Here is a 17878-nt window from a genome sequence, read left to right on the forward strand (position 1 = left end):
TGGACTAATAAATCATCTTTTTTTTTAACAGTGTGATGTCTTTTATTTTGTTTACAAAGTGTTGTGTGTTTTTAATGTAAGAGGGGAATGACCTACCAACTCCTTGAGTGTTGACACTAGTTTCTTTGCTAGATGATAACTGGAGCTGTCTATACCTTCGACTAAGCTGGAGTATTGTGATTTTTTTTGGTAGACCATAAATTCTTGGGGAATTAATTTTTTAATGGTATCTTCGGGCCATGCAGTGATGGATTTAAGTAGCTTCTTCATTTTCTTTTTTATTCAATTGGTAGGGTCATAGTTAACTACTTGATATGTGCTGTTGTCTGAGACTATTAGATTAATTTTTTCCAAATAAGTAGTTCAATTTAGAATCTGTGGCACTGCCTATATCAGCTCTGGTAATTATGATGTCTGGATTTAATTTTAGTTTTAGTTTTAGATTTTACCACTGTCAATTCCGATTTTTTTAGGTTGCTGGTTATTGTTTTAGTATAATTTAAATTTAAAATGTTAGAGGTTTCCAAATGTACTTTATCTGCTATGGTGGTATGGATAAATCTTAAGCTTCTTTCTATATGGTAAATGAAATCAAGTGTGTTAATTGTTCTGGTTGCCACGGTAAAGTTTAAACCTTTGCTGAGGACTGCGAGCTCATCATTGTTCAGGACGTAGTTCGATTGGGTGACCAAGTGACTGTTCGCTGAAGGTACTTGGTGGCTCCTGTTGACCCTTGCTTCTGGTTGGTTGTTGTTATCACTGGCTTGTGGTTGGCTGTTATCATTCATTGAGGAGGAATTAAAAAATGTCCGTTGGTTTTTCGAATGTTGATGATCTTTAAGTCGAAGAAATTTGGATGTGAGTTTTGCCTTTTTTGTTTCCTGGATATGATTCGCCGAGTTGTCCATAAGTTTCTCAAGGATATCCCAAATATCTGGGTTCAAACAACTTGAAAGTTCAGATTTTAAATTCATCTCTTTCCTCTTCACAAATGTCCCAATCAATGAAACAATCCTTATATTCAGGAAGATTATATTCAGGAAGAATCAGGAAGATTGGTTCAAGGTTATATCGTAGTGAGTAGAGTTCGTGCAAGCTCTTGATAAGATAAGTATTATTTTCAGTTATCGTTGATAAAATTACTTAATATTGCGTAGTTTTGTTTGCCTTGTGTATTTTAGTGCGTCTGTTTGTGTGTTTTTGGTGTGTTATAACTTATAATTTGATAAAACACGTTGCAAATAAGTATGGTACCTATACGAAGGAAAATGGCGGCCAGTAATGATGGTTCGCCATCTTTATCAAACGTGAGAATTGTGAGAGTGTGAATATAGAAAGTGTGAATGATAGTATTAATGATTTCCCAGAGAATAAAAAAGATGAGATAGATGCATTGAGTGAGATCGCGTTGTTGAATGGTGCGATAGAAAGGGCAAAACAGCAGCTAGAGTGCATGAACAAAAGTCGACTGAATGAACCAACCAATAATAAAAGGTATGACAGGAATAATAGACGTATGAATGTGAACATGAAAAAAATGAAGGATAGAGTGCTGTATGGAGACTCGTTAGTACGAGGTGTGTTAGTAGAGGATTTGACAAAATCGTACCAACCTGGTGTGACCATAAAGGATGTAACTGACTCTATTAGAGAACAAAAGGAAAGGGTGAAAGAAATGATTGTTGTGGCAGGTACGAATGATTTGAAAGGAGATAAAATGGAAATGATAGAAGACCTGAACAAATTGTTTGAGGTAGCAAAAGAAAAGAGTGAGAGAGTTAGAATGATTAGTCTTTTGCCACGGTATGACAGTGAAATGTTTAAAACGAGGGCCATAATTGCGAATGACTTTATGCGTGGGTTATGTATGATGAGTGGTGTGGAATTGTGGACGTGTGGAGTGAGTCTGATGGGTGAAAGGATCTGTATAAGATGGATGGCTTGCATTTGAATGGTTAAGGTGTAAGAAGACTTGAGAAAGTGTTGCTGAATGTAGTGGATGTGCCAATTCAGGGAAACTAGATTTGTTAAGGGGGGGGGAGTAGATATACAGTCCTTATGGAGGCAGTTGAATGTAAGAATGAATATAATATGCCAGAGCAAATAAGGACAACAAATCAGAGCGAATAGTTAATATAAGGCATCAAGGTAGGGTTGAGGCTAATGGGGGTCTTAAATTCATGTACACTAATACTAGGAGTATTAGGAACAAGAAGGAAGAGTTTTTGGCTATGGTTGGCACTTCCAGACCACAGGTTATTGGTATTAGTGAGACATGGCTGACTGTAGATGATATAGCCAGTGGGATTGAATGTGATGGGTATAGTGTGTTCAGGAATGACAGAGAGAATAAAATGGGGGGGGGAGGAGTATTGTTGATGATAGCTAATGAGCTACAGCCAAGGAGAATAGAAGTTGAATTGCAGGATAGAGAAAAGAGCACATTTGAGGCCATTTGGTGTGAGATTGTGGCTAGCAGAACTAAATATACAATTGGGTGCTGCTATAGACCAGGTGATGGAAAAGATGGTGGTGACAGTATGCACAAGCAAATAGAAGAAATGAGTGGAAGGAGGGTGATTATTATGGGAGATTTCAACTATGGGCACATTGATTGGAGTGAGGAGAGGACACATGGGAGGAAGGAATTGGATTTTATGAGGTTATTAAGGGATAACTATCTGCAACAGCATGTAATGGAAAATACAAGGGGTAAGAGAGTGCTTGACCTAGTAATTACATCTGAGGATTTGGCTGTAACAAATATGACCATATTGCCACCAATTGGTGAGAGTGATCATAGGGTCTTGACTTGGGAGGTGGCTAAAGGTGTAGAATTTTCAATTAAGACAGGGTACATGTGGAATTATCGGGCTGGAAAGTATGACAAGCTTAGGAGTTTGATTGGTTCAGTGCCATGGCATGTACAACTGCAAGGACTAGAAGTTGATAGTGCATGGGAGGTAGTTAAGAAATGCTTGCACGAAGCAATGGCTGACTGTATACCTAGAGTCCAAATAATAAATCAAGTAGGGGTTAAATGGATGAATTACACCATTAAGCTTGAGCTGCAAAAAAAGAAACAACTATGGAGGGAATTTAAGGAGAAAGGTGACTGGCAGGCACATGAACGGTATAAAACGCAGGCCAGAAGGGTGACGAGTGTGGTAAGAAAAGCAAAAAAGGATTACGAAAGAACATTGGCCATGCAGGCTAAAGAGAATCCTAAACAGTTTTTTAGATATGCAGCAAGTAAAAGGAAAAATGTACATGGCAGAATGATTTTAAAGAATGCCGATGGTAGGGAGGTAACTGAATCAGTTGAGATAGTTGAGTTACTGAATGAGCACTTTGCAAGAATATATCATCCAGGTGGTGACATTGCAGAAACGAATAAACCAGTAGATTATACGGGAATTGTGGTGAATGAAGTGGAGGTGAGTAGTCTATTATTGCATATTATTGCATAACCTCAATGTCAATACATCTGTGGGATTGGATGGTATACCAGCTCATGTTGTACGAGAAGCAGCTAAAGAATTGTCAGTACCCTTGACCATTTTGTTTAATTTGAGTCTCAGGTCTGGGTTAGTCCCGAGCGGGTGGAAAGAGGGGAAAATAGTTCCACTGCATAAAGGTGGTTCCAAGACTGCTGTTGTTAATTACCGACCGATTAGCATATCAGGAATCATTGTCAAGGTCTTAGAGAAATTAGTCAAGAAAAGAATACAGGATTGGATAGATGAAAATGGGATATTGTGTGGGGGACAACATGGTTTTGTGAAGGGTAGATCATGCCTCAGTAACTTGCTCACGTTTTATAACACAGTGACGGCTGAACTGGATAGGGATAATGGGTTTACAGTGATACTACTGGACCTTGCCAAGGCCTTTGATAGGATACCACATGGAACCCTAATCAGTAAACTGGAGCAGATGGGGATAGATATAGTGTTGGTGAGATGGATAGGAGGGTGGTTGAAGGAGAGATACCAGAGAGTGGTTTATTCAGGAGTGGAGTGACTAGTGAAACGGCTTGTGACTAGTGGTGTGCCGCAAAGCTCTGTTCTTGGACCACTGCTTTTCAATTTATAATAGATTTAGTTTAATCCTTTATCCCAGTGAGAGCAAACAAAGTTTGCGCCTGAAAATATCTTCAGGACTAAATATAGTGTTGTACTATCTTATCCAGTAAGTAGTGCAACACCAAGGCAACTCGTGGCAAAGGTGGAGCAAGCTACCAGGCACTTCTAACCCAGTATCTCCCATAATGCAAAACACATTTCCTATGTGGATATGTATACTGTTATGCATTACAGGGATTGGCCATCTACCCAGACTAGTTTCGACCTTTATTGAGGTCTCTTCAGTGGGAGCCAGGCCCAGAGCTGGAGATACCAGGCAGAAGCAGTAGCAAGTCATCTGTGCCTATGGGAGTTGCCAAAAGGTTTATCACCTTTTTTAAAAATTACTCTGGATTTAGAGAAAGATGTTGAAAATTTATTTATCACTAGGTTAGACTATAATAGATTTAGTTTAATCCTTTATCCCAGTGAGAGCAAACAAAGTTTGCGCCTGAAAATATCTTCAGGACTAAATATAGTGTTGTACTATCTTATCCAGTAAGTAGTGCAACACCAAGGCAACTCGTGGCAAAGGTGGAGCAAGCTACCAGGCACTTCTAACCCAGTATCTCCCATAATGCAAAACACATTTCCTATGTGGATATGTATACTGTTATGCATTAAAGGGATTTGCCATCTACCCAGACTAGTTTTGACCTTTATTGAGGTCTCTTCAGTGGGAGCCAGGCCCAGAGCTGGAGATACCAGGCAGAAGCAGTAGCAAGTCATCTGTGCCTATGGGAGTTGCCAAAAGGTTTATCACCTTTTTTAAAAATTACTCTGGATTTAGAGAAAGATGTTGAAAATTTATTTATCACTAGGTTAGACTATAATAGATTTAGTTTAATCCTTTATCCCAGTGAGAGCAAACAAAGTTAAGTGCCTGGTAGCTTGCTCCACCTTTGCCACGAGTTGCCTTGGTGTTGCACTACTTACTGGATAAGATAGTACAACACTATATTTAGTCCTGAAGATATTTTCAGGCGCAAACTTTGTTTGCTCTCACTGGGATAAAGGATTAAACTAAATCTATTATAGTCTAACCTAGTGATAAATAAATTTTCAACATCTTTCTCTAAATCCAGAGTAATTTTTAAAAAAGGTGATAAACCTTTTGGCAACTCCCATAGGCACAGATGACTTGCTACTGCTTCTGCCTGGTATCTCCAGCTCTGGGCCTGGCTCCCACTGAAGAGACCTCAATAAAGGTCAAAACTAGTCTGGGTAGATGGCCAATCCCTTTAATGCATAACAGTATACATATCCACATAGGAAATGTGTTTTGCATTATGGGAGATACTGGGTTAGAAGTGCCTGGTAGCTTGCTCCACCTTTGCCACGAGTTGCCTTGGTGTTGCACTACTTACTGGATAAGATAGTACAACACTATATTTAGTCCTGAAGATATTTTCAGGCGCAAACTTTGTTTGCTCTCACTGGGATAAAGGATTAAACTAAATCTATTATAGTCTAACCTAGTGATAAATAAATTTTCAACTGCTTTTCAATTTGTTCATCAATTATATAGGAAAGGATTTGAGAGGAAGTGTTCACTTGTTTGCTGATGATGCAAAGTTGGGTAGAGCAATTGTGAGTGCACAGGATGTCAAAATTTTACAGGATGATTTGGATAGTTTGGAGGACAGGGCTAGGAAAAATGGATGTCAATTTAATGTGGCAAAGTGTAAGGTTATGCACTTTGGGGTGAAAAGAATAGCAGCAGTATATCGCATTGGTGGAGCCGTACTCCAGGAGATTGATGAGGCCAGGGATTTGGGAGTGTTGGTAGATAGGGAGTTGAAGTTTAGGGGGCACATTGCAAAAGTGACTAAAACAGCTCACCAAATCACTTGGCTTCTGAAAAATACTTTAACATGCAGAGACAAACAAGTTGTTGTTCCTCTGTATTGAGCCTTGATAAGACTCCATCTGGACTTCTGTGCCTAGTTATGGGCACCAGGGTTTCTTCGTGATGGGGAGGAAGTGGAGAGGAACCAGAGACGAGTGACCAAGATGATAGCAGGTCTGTGGAATGAACCTTATGAGAATAGGTTGAAGATTTGTGGGTTGCAGAAATTGGACGATAGGCGAAGGAGGGGTGATATGATTGAGACATTCAAATTACTGAAGGGTTTTTATAAGATTGATCCAGAAGATATTTTTGAAAATATGACTGGTGGTGGGAGGACTAGGGGCCATGCATGGAAGCTGGGCAAGAGCATGGTTGACAAGTGTGTTAGAGCTAGGTTTTTTACTTGGAGAGTGGTGAATGAGTGGAATAAGCTTCCAGAGTCTGTTGTGGGTGCTACGACCGTGAATGAGTTCAAAGCAAGGTATTATAGATACTGTGTGAATGTTGAATAGTTGTTCTTGACACGATGTTAGGGCCTCCCTCGATGAGTCTGTCGACTCCTTGGAGTTTCCCGGAACAACAACAACAATAATAATAATAATATTACAGGACAAATTCCCTCCCAATATCACAGTGCTCTTTGAGCATGTACTACGTTCTGGCTATTTTGTGTAGCAAAACACTTTCTACTTACAAAAGGAAGCCACAACCATGGCCTCAACATTATCCCCCCTATTGCTAAATTTTACATGGAACATTTTGGGCATTGTGCTCTAGATTTCTCTCCTTTAAAACCTAAAGTCTGGTTTAGATACGTTGACAATGTTTTCACTATCTAGCCCCATGGCTGTCAGACACTAGGCACTTTCTTCAGCCACTTAAACTAAATAAACAGCATAAATGTATACAATTCACAATCGAGATTGAAAAGCAGAACACACTTCCATTTCTAAATACACTTGTGATATGTCTTCCTTCCGGCAGTCTTTCCTTCCCTGTTTACTGGAAACCAACATATACTGGCCGAGATATATATATACAAAAACTTCTACCACCACCCAAAACAAAAAGTAGGGGTCATTAATACACTTAAAAACTGGGCTTTGAAGATCTGCTCCAATAAACAAGCACTTAAAGATGAATTAAAAGTTATCAGCAATACCATCCTAAAAAATGGTTACAGCTAAAATACTGTCAACAAAATTCTGTACAAGACCTCATTTAAAAACAAAAATAAACAAGACTATAATAAAACTGTAACCATTCCATACATTAAAGAGATATTAGACAAAATAAACAGAATACTACAAAAATACAACCTTAAAGCCACCTTTAAACCTCTTGCAAAATTACAGAACTCACTCAACGCATCCAAGAATCCACTCCCTCCACTGGCCGACCCTTGGGTATACCATATTCATTTCACCTGTAATTTGCCCTATATAGGGAAACAGGATGTGGAAAAAAGGAACATAAACAGCACATTGAATATAATAACTATGGTCAAGCTGGTCTTTCTGATCATGCCTTGAACATTTTACATAGAATTGACTGGAATAGCACCTGTTGTTTACATCACACTAAAACATTGTGCAAATGTAAATTTAAGGAAGCCTGTGAGATTCTTATCAACTGCCCTAATCTTAACAATAACGATGGTCTAAAAATCCCAAGTATATGGAAGGCACATATTCTACCCACTTAACCTTTCTCCCTAAGAGTTAATTGTAAATAGAATCATAGTTATTCCAGGATCCTAAATCTAATATAACAATTGTCATGTTAAATTAGGACATCATTTTCACTGTAACGAAACTATCTATATGAAAGAATGTTGCTCTGATGTTGTCTTAAATAGAATATAGCTTTGATGTAGTTAATTTATTTTATTTTATTTTATTTCATGTATTTATTGTAATTTTATTTTAATTTCGCTAGTAGAATAACCGTTGATCAAATCATTGTCTCTTCAGCATACTAAGTGAAATGTTTAGCTTGTCTGTGTGTGTGTGTGTGTGTGTGCATACTCCAGATGATGACCTTAATATGAAGGTCAAAACATTGGGAAATTAAAATAATTATTTATAACACGGTTGTAGAGTCCATAATTTGTGTAAAATGACTGTTGTGGTATATTGTTTCTTCACCTCCTAGTATATAATGATGCATTGCTCTATGTTTAACTTTTGTATTTTCTTTTCATCCTTCTGCCTTTGGCATGCTCTCAAGTATTCTGGGAGGTCTTCCTCACAGATAGATCAGTTTGGTGTCTTTATTTTCATGTTCTTGACTGCCACACCAATCACAGATGGCTGAGCCATAATAGGACATTTGAGAATAATTATATTTCTGGCATTTAAAGCACCATAAGGGGTTTGGTATATGGAACCATACTGAACAGTTAAGATATCCTGCTTTTGGTTTGTTAAAGGCGAGAATAATGTTTCTGATGGGAATCACATGCCCATTCCTACGTATCAGGATTCTTTTTATAGCTATTACTCCTTGAGTTTGGAACATATCTCTTCATCAGGAACATTAAGGAGGCGCCACTCAGATATTAAGACTCTAGAAAAGTTTAAAGTTTTGTGCAGGGTGATTGTGATCAATATTTCCCCAAAACATGTTGCATGGAGTAATTTTTCTGATCGTACTACTGGAGCTGCTTCAATAAGAATATCTCCTGAATTTAGTTTATTTGCTGCTTTTTGAGATCTTGTCAAAACTTCCAAATCCTTCTGGATGAAGAAGAGTGACATTTTTCCAATTGGATGTTCATCTGCTAAATGTAATATTAAGAACAGGTGTGTATTTATTGCAGCTTCTTATGTTTTTTTTTGTTTCTCACTTTGGTTCTCTGTTGATGATAATATGGTTTCTGAACATGGTTGGGGGCTTGGAGAGTGCCTCTGATGAACAAGAAGGAGAAGTATTCATTCTCAGGAGATATTTAGTTTGGCACCAGAGCTCCCTACCCACAACAGAACCACACATGACAAGCAATGACTCTGCTCAAGAGTGGAAAGCCAGATCTACCCAGAACCCTATACAATACTACATAGCAAGCTTTGTCCCCAGACTATGCCGAAGAAGGCTGACTGCAACACCCTTGACCCTTACAGGCAAGCTCACTAGCTGATTGATCCTAGCAGGGCCACACAGGACTGTCTGTCTTACTAAAGTTAGGGTCAATATAGTGCAAAACTACCAGAATCCCCATTACCAAATGTCCACAGGTCACAGCAGCAAGGCACTGGATCCAAGTGATGGTATTATGGAAGATAGAATAGTAAAAAATACAAAGGAGAGGTAGAGCAAAGAATATGGGAAGAATGAAAAGGGCCAGTCCCCTTCACCATGAATAGGTGCTTCACATGGTTAGGGTACAGAATGGTAAAGGGTTGTTAAAGGATTAACAATGAAGAGTTTTTTTTTTTCATAAAATGGTGGGAGAACTGGGGAAAACAAGAAGGAAGCTAATCAGTCTAATTGACAAGCTTAGTTATTGAATGTTATTTATAACTTATTTTAACAGCATTAACATAACCAAATGACCTATTTCATAAAAAAAGATGTTTATTAACTGTCATATTTTGCTGGATTTCAAACCAGTATCTTCAGAGCACAAATTAGCATATTATAGTTTACACACAACAATGAGTAAGTGAAATAATTCCAAATGTACCAACTGTAACAACTAAAGTCCTAATTTGGCACCGTCTAATATTGTAAAAAAAAAAAAAAAAAAAATTACAGCAGTGTAGGAAATTATTGGCAAATGATTGCATCCATACATGTTCAGGTTAGAAGAACTATTCATTGCCATCATGGCTGACTCTAAAAATAATCTTTCTTTCACTTAAAATAAAGAGCCAATAGGCTTCATTTTGGCAATGTAAACATTATTTAAATTAAGGATTAATTTAAATAATGATTAATTTTAAGCCTTAATTTAATTAATGTTTACATCGCCGAAATGAAGCCTATTGGCTCTTTATTTTAAATAATTTATGGGTGCACCTTTTTGACAACTCATATAGCAGAGTAGATAAGTTCTTTTCGCTATACCCTTAGTATTATTTTGGTCTAGCTACTCACTGATGAGATCTCAATAAAGATCGAAACCAGTCTGGGTAGTGACCTCCCACCATAATGTATAACATCATACATCTCCTAGGAGATGGGTTTTACATTATGGAAAATACTAAGAATAGGGATCAGAACTTTCCCCACCTTTGCTACGAGTTGCCCTAGTTTGTACTACGTAACTTGGACTACGTGCTTTAGCTCATGCTAGTAGTCGCTGATACTTTTATAGTTACTATACTATATTCGGCATGAAACGCTTTGATTCCGATCACTGAGTTTCTTATTTGGTTTTGAAACAATGTGGGATTTAATATTCCCTTAATTTAAATAATCTTTGTGACTTGTAACGACTTCTAAATAGCACATTGGTTTACTTCCATCTAATCCTGTGTGAAGAGGTGTCCATAGAATGGCCTGCCAATCCTGACTTGCAAAAATAATGGTAGGAAATGTATTTTTTATGTTCTCCAAGGCAGACATTAATGGATCTTCCTGTCTGCCCAGGTACTATGGAAGAAAACCCTGGGAGCCAGGATTTCTTGGTGATGGGGGAGGAGGTGGGGAGGATTTAGAGGTGAGCAACTAAGATGATAGCAGGTCTATGGAATGAACATTACAAGAACAGGTTGAGGATTTGTGGGTTGCAGAAACTGGTTGATAGCAGAAAAAGGGGGGGGGGAATATGATTGAAACATTTAAATTGCTGACCAGTTTTAACAAGATTAATTCAGAGGAAATTTTTCAGAACAGGTCTGGTGGTGGGAGAACTAGAGGCCACCAATGGAAACTGAGTAAGAGTGCAGTTAGCAAAGGTGTTAGGACTAGATTTTTTGCTTGGAGAGGTAGTGAATGAGTGGAAGAGGTTTCCAGAGTCTATTGCGGGTGGCATGATTGTGAATTATTTTAAAGCAAAGTATGATAATAATTTTAAAACTTTGAAAAACTATGAAAATAATTTTAAACTTCCAGCAAAGTAGGATAGATACTGCACAAATTCTGAATAGTTTTTGACATGATGTTTAAGGCCTCCCTCGATGAGTGTAAGGACTGCTTGGATATGCCTGTGATAATAATAATAATAGTAGGCCAAGTCACAGTCACAAGGAACTTCATACACTCCAAGATATGCTAAAAGATGCAGTTCATCCATAGGAGAGGGGATTCATAAATTATGTATCCCTGGAAAATGAATATAAGGAGGGTGTGATCAGAGGAGTGACAAGCAGGTTTTTTGCATGGGGAGTTGTGAATGATTGGAATGCATTGCCTGAGAATGTGGTGTCTGCAGAGAATTTAAATATGTTTAAGGCATGGTATGATGAGTTATGTGTATGGCAAAAGAACCTCCTAGATGAGTCTGACTTCATGGAATCTTAGGATAATAACATTAATAATAAAACACAACAGTTATTCAGAGTAAGAAGAACATTACAGAGAGGAATACATAGTCTATATTTAAAATGTAAGCAGCTAGAACTGAAGGAAAAATGGGAAAATGGTTTCGTGTAAAATTAGGTGTAAGATAAGAGTGTGTGCTATCTTCACTCTTATTCATCATCTATATGGATCACATTATGATAGAAAGTCTCATTAAACCTGATATTAGAATCAGAGATATCAAAATTAGCTATTTCCTTTATGAAAATGATGCTATACCAGCACCACAGCAAGCCTTGAGCTCCATCCCAAAACCATAGTATAGAAGAGTTACTGCAATACTGTTGACCCTTGCATACAAGTCCACTAGCTGATTAATCCTGGATGGGCCATCCAGGGCATCCCAGTTTGCCAAAGCAGAGACTAAAATTCTGCAAGATTACCCGAAATTCCCTTTCCAGATGGGAACTGGTCACTCTGCAGCAGGGTATTGGATCCCAGTGATGGTGATCTGGAAGAAAGGATAGTAATAAAGATTCAGGAGAAGTAGAGTGAAGAATACAGGAAGAAAAGCAAAGAAAAAGAATAAATAGTATCAGTACCATCACTGAGATGTCCCCTACACCAATAGCAGGTGCCCCAGTTTAATCTACAAGCACTTTTATTAAGACATAGATAATTATGTAATAACTAATATTCATTGACGATAAATGAATACATAGACATCAATTAGCGATTACTACACAATAATGTGGTAATAATATTATAGCAAGTTTTTATTTGTTATTAAGGGAATTTTGTCAAAACAAAAATGAATAATGATAATACACTAAGCTATTGGAAAGCTGTTAGGAAAGGAATGAAAGACTTATTTGGATCAATGAATAAATTTTTGGAATAAATAGATGGAATGCCACAGAAAGAGAAAAGAGAGAGAGAGAAATATTGCCATTGTGTTGTTGAACATGCAAAATACATGCCACACTGTATGCAAAATGTATAATGTTTAGAGGATAAACCAAGAAACTTTTTGAGTCAGCTACGTAAAAATTTTTTTTTATTATTATTATTCAGGCCTCCATGGAGTCAAAAGACTCATCGTGGGAGGTCCTTCCTAAGAACATAAAGTCTGTCAAGACTCATCGAGCGGAGGTTCCCCCTAAGAAACACAAAGTCTATCATACCACTCCTTAAACTCATTGACCGTTCTCACCCTCACCACTCTATCAGGCAATGCATTCCATGGCTCAACCACCCTCCATGCAAAGAAACCACTCCTCAACCCGCTTGCTCACAGTTTCCTTTCGTAACTTCCAGGGATGGCCTCTTGTCATCACTCCTTCCCGCTGATCAACCAAGCGAAAGAACTCCCCAGTGTCAACCCTGTAACCACCTCTCAACAGTTTAACAGTCTCAATCATATCACCTCTCCTTCTTCTGTCCACCAAACTCTGCAGTCCACATTCTCTCAGCCAATCCTCATAACTATCCTTGTACAGTCCTGAAACCATCTTTGTCATCCGTCTTTGTATCTTTTCCACAGTTAATTTATCCCCTTCAAATCCTGGGGACCAAATCTGAGAACAATAATCCAAGTGTGGTCTGATCAGAGACTTATACAACAGAATGATAACCCTCTTATCTCTGCTGGTCAGTGTCCTTCTCATAATTGCAGCAATCCTCTGTGTTACCTTCACCACCTTTGCAATATGTCCCCTAAACTTCAGGTTTCTATCAATCATCAACCCCCAGATCTCTTGTCTCCCCTACTTTGTCCAGTATATCTCCTCCAATAGAGTATGCAGCATCCCATCGATGTTTCCCAAACCTCAAGACCTTACATTTTGCTGCATTAAACTGACACCCCCATTCATTTGCCCATCTATCTAGCTTAACCACATCTGCACTATTACTAATAATCCTTCCCAGCTTTGCATCATCCGCAAACAACTGAATATCCCCTTGCAATTGAAATTCTTTGATGACGATAGCAAGGAATGTAATATGACGAGATATTGATATATAAGAAACTAAATTCCTTCAGTTGTTTTCTAAAATCATAAAATACTTGTTGAAGCATTATTATATATTTGTAGCAATAATTTATTGAATTCAGTTCAAAATATTTTTGTAGCTTTTGGGATACATTTTATTTTACCAATATCTGTCATCAGTGGAGAACATAACTTCTTAAATTTTTTTAAAACTAGTTAGCTGTACAATGTCACAAGAAAGAATCAAATCTAGCGATAATTTCTATAAAAACAAGATACTAGAACAAGCAAACTTTGAAACTGTCAAAGAATTTTACTTTTGTCAAAGAAACTGTCTTCACTTTACGACAAATAGTCAAGGAAGCATGGGAATATAACAAAGATCTGTATTTAAGTTTTGTCGATTTAGAAAAGGCATATGACAAGGTGCCAAGAGAGAAGCTATTCAATACGCTGCAGTTATATGGTGTCAATGGAGCATTATACCTAGCAATACTTAGTCTTTATTTGAGTTGTAAGTGCAGTTAGAATTGAAGGAAGTACAGGAAAATGGTTTAATTTTAAATCTGGTGTCAGACAAGGATGTACATTATCCCCTCTGTTATTCGTTATCTATATGGATCACATTATGAAGGAAAGTGATATTAAACATGATATCAAAATTGGAGATGTTAATGTCAGCTCTTTGCTTTATGCAGATGATGTTATACTTCTAAATAAATCCACTACAAGTTTGCAAGATTCCCTGACTAAATTGAATAACTGTTGTAATAGATATGGTATGAAGGTCAGCAATAAAAAGACAAAGACAATGAAACTAGGCAGAATCATTGAAAATGTCAACTGTGTTGTGAATGGAGAACCTGTGGAACAAGTAAAACATTTCCGCTACTTAGGCACGATTTTTACTGAAGATGGTAAATTAAATATAGAAATAGACAACAGAATCAGCAAAGCTGGTATGGTGGGAAGTCAATTGAATAAATTCATATGGAATAAGAAAGAAATTAGCTGTATACAAAACAGTGTTCAAACCAATTTTAACTTATGGATCTGAGAGCTGGGTCAGAAAGAGAACACTTGACCAAAGACTAGAGACCGCAGATATGAGAGGCCTGAGAAAGATTATAGGCATGAACAGATGGCATCAATGGCAATATCATATTAAAAATCAGGATATTAGGAAAGAACTTGACACTGTCAGCATCCAGGAATGCGTTAGCAGAGCTAATCTCAAGTGGTATGATCACCTAAACAGAATGGGCAAAGAAAGATTAGCAAAACAAGTGTTCTCTGCCAGGTTGGCAGCAAAACGATCCAGAGGTAGCCAAGATATAGGTGGATTGATGCAGTACAAAGTGCCTTAGATGATAGAAATATAAGATCTGATAATGTTGGAGTCTTGACAAGTAACAGACTGATTTGGAGGAAAATTGTAGATAGGAAGTTAGTAATAATGTAATTTTTTTCATGTAGTACTATCATATCCTGTGCACCTCTTCAAGGTGCATGACAGGAATTTGATGATGATGATGATGATTAATGATGATGAAAGAATTTTATTTCCATGAAAGCAAGATATGTAAATGTTTCATAACAAATTATCATACTCTGGTGACTTTGAGTTTCTAATTATTATTATTAACACCAGATCTCCATAGTGTTGAGAACTCGTCGTTGGAAGTACACACTGTTACACAAAGCTTATCAAACCATGCTTTAAACTCATTCAATGCGTTCCACACATGAACTGCTCTCCATTCAAAGAACCTACTCCTTATGAGCTTGCTCATATCCTCCTTATACAGTTACTAGGGATGGGCCACCCTTGTTCTCCTTTCATCCCATTCTATGAATAATTTCTTCCAGTTAACTCAGTAACAACCCCCTTATCAACTTAAATGTCTCAATCATATTCCCTCTCATCCTCCTTGTGACTTTGGAGTTCCTAATCATTATTATTAACTAGACAAGGCTTTACAGATTGCATTTCCTAAATCTGTCAATGAAGACAGATTGAGAGAAAGCATTGAAGATTGACAAAGTTACCACCTTCTCTGGACCCTTTTTATATATCCTCATCACCATGAAAACCAGGGGACCAAATTTGTACATATCATTAATATGTACATAATCCATATGAGGCATTATCAAGATCTTAAACAAGAAATCACAACCTTTTTATTTCTACACATTAAGGTCCTTCCCACCACTATCATAATCTGATCTTATCTCCTCAACCTACTTGCAGAATTTCCTCGCTAAGTGCATACCAAATTTCAGATGTTGTGGTTGCAGTGTCAAAAAGACTGGTGAGAATCAGGATCCAGAATTAAGTTGGCAACAACAATTATATTATCTTTGATGGACAGCATGGATTTGCTAAAGGGAGGTCATGTTTTAGTAATCTACTTACTTACTTATTACAATGAGGTGACATCAGCATTGGATGTGGGAGATGGATACACAGCAGTATACTTAGCAAAAGCTTTTGACAATTACTGCATCATAAGTTGATAGTCAAACTAGAGTGGATGGGATTGGATATTAGACTAGTGCATTGGATTAGAGATTGGCTGTTTGATAGGTATGAACAAGTTGTGTATGGGGGAGCAATATCCTAGAAGAGGAAAGTCACCAGTGGTGTGACTCAAGAGTCTGTTTTAGGGACATTGCTGTTTAACCTGTATGTTAATGATATTGGGGGAGAGTTGAATGGGGATATACAGCTGTTTGCAGATGATGCAAAGTTGGGAGGAAAAGAATTATGAGCAGCAGAACAGATGTTGCGGCCTTACAAGAAGACTTGAATAGACTGAGTGAATGGGCACGGAGGTGGGGATAACAGTTCAATGTTGCAAAAACATAAGGTTGTACAATTTGGAAAACAAAGATGAGATGTAGAATTTACTCTTGGTGGGGATGTATTGATGGAGGTGTAGGAAATAAGAGATCTTTGCGTAATGGTGGATATGGATATGAAATTTAGAGGAGATATTGCTAAAATTATGAGGACAACACAATGAATTCTGGGAATGATGCAGAGGACACCTACTTGTAGAAGTAAGGAGATATTGGTTCCATTGTACAAGGCTCTGATTATACCACATATGGACTGCTGTGCACAGATTTGGTCACCTGGTTTTCAAAGGATGAAATGATGTTGAAAAGGGTCCAGAAGCAGCTGGGTAAAGTAGTTTCTGATCTCTGGAATGTTGAATATGAAGAACGGTTGAGTAGATGCAATTTACAGAGTCTAGTAGATAGGAGGAAAAGGGGTGATATGATAGATAAGTACAAGTTGGTAAGGGGGTTGTTATAGGATCAGTGTTGAAGAAGTTTTTCATAAAATGGTAGGATATCAGGGGAGAACAAAAGGTCATCCTTGGAATTTGTATAAGGAGGGTGTGAGCAATAAGCAGGTTTTTGGAATGGAGAGTTGTGAATAATTGGAATGCATTGCTTGAAAGTACTATCTCTGCAGAGAATTTGAATGTGTTTAAGGCATGGTATGATGACCTGTGTGTATGACAAAATGGACCTCCTAGTCTATGACTTCAGGTCTTAGGATAATAATAATAAATATAAAGTTCATGAAGTTATTAAACCTCAACCTTCCTGGTTGGTGCCATATGCCGGAGCTATCAGGTGGACAGTACTGTTTTGAACTGGTAATATCCATCTTATGAAGAATTTCTGCAACTGTAAAGGACCATTTTTCACTATATCTGTGTGATGTATTTTGTACTCAAAATTTCTTTATTACTCCCTGGAGGTCTCTCTTAATAATAATAATAATAAAATACTTACAAGTGAATTGTTATCTAAGTCACTGTTAAATAGTTAATTATTTTACTTACCCTTTAAGAGTTAGAGCTGTTTGACATGTAACTGCTTTCTTTTTGTAAGGAACAATATCCCACTCAATTCCAAGTAGTTCCTCATTCCGTATATTCTTCTTTTGTATTCCTATTGAATGCTGCATAAAATAAATGAATATTTTACTTTCCATTCCAATGTTTATCAATATATCTTGTCTTCTAATCTATAAGAATAATAGCTTGACAGACAAGATGATCATCTATAGCAAGATAAAAAATATATAAGTTTATAATCTATAAAATATATAATCATAATCTTTTTAAATATATAATTGAATGAGGTCTTGAATCTGCTCCAGTTGGCAAAAGTGACATGAAGTAGTCATTTGTGTAGTGACTAGCCATCTGAAGACTTCTTTGAGGAAAGAATACATGTTAAACTACAAAACTGATAATTGTGTAAACCTCAAGAAACACTGTAGAACAGCACCAATATCTAAATGCAATCCAAAGATATTATACATTAAATAGAGTATTATGGAGACAATGTAGACCTTGAGGCAGTAATCAGTTACTTGAGGATAAGAGAAAGGTCCAAAGATTGGTTAGAAAAGTGAAGTA

The 17878-nt window shown here is 37.3% G+C and overlaps 1 protein-coding gene across 1 annotated transcript in view; it reads right to left on the bottom strand.

Moving 5' to 3' along the window:
• LOC150105247 (ciliogenesis-associated TTC17-interacting protein-like) overlaps positions 1-17448 on the bottom strand; it is a 182396-nt gene extending 164948 nt beyond the window's left edge. Inside the window, exon 1 of the mRNA XM_090393914.1 lies at positions 17297-17448. Coding sequence (XP_090250040.1) covers positions 17297-17448 — 152 coding nt within the window. The remainder of the gene's footprint in view (positions 1-17296) is intronic.
• Between the last annotated feature and the right edge of the window lie 430 nt (positions 17449-17878).

This window comes from Typopeltis vanoorti, chromosome 6 (assembly GCF_054136105.1).
Source record: "Typopeltis vanoorti isolate ZY-2024b chromosome 6, IOZ_Tvanoo_1.0, whole genome shotgun sequence".
NCBI lineage: Eukaryota > Metazoa > Arthropoda > Arachnida > Uropygi > Thelyphonidae > Typopeltis > Typopeltis vanoorti.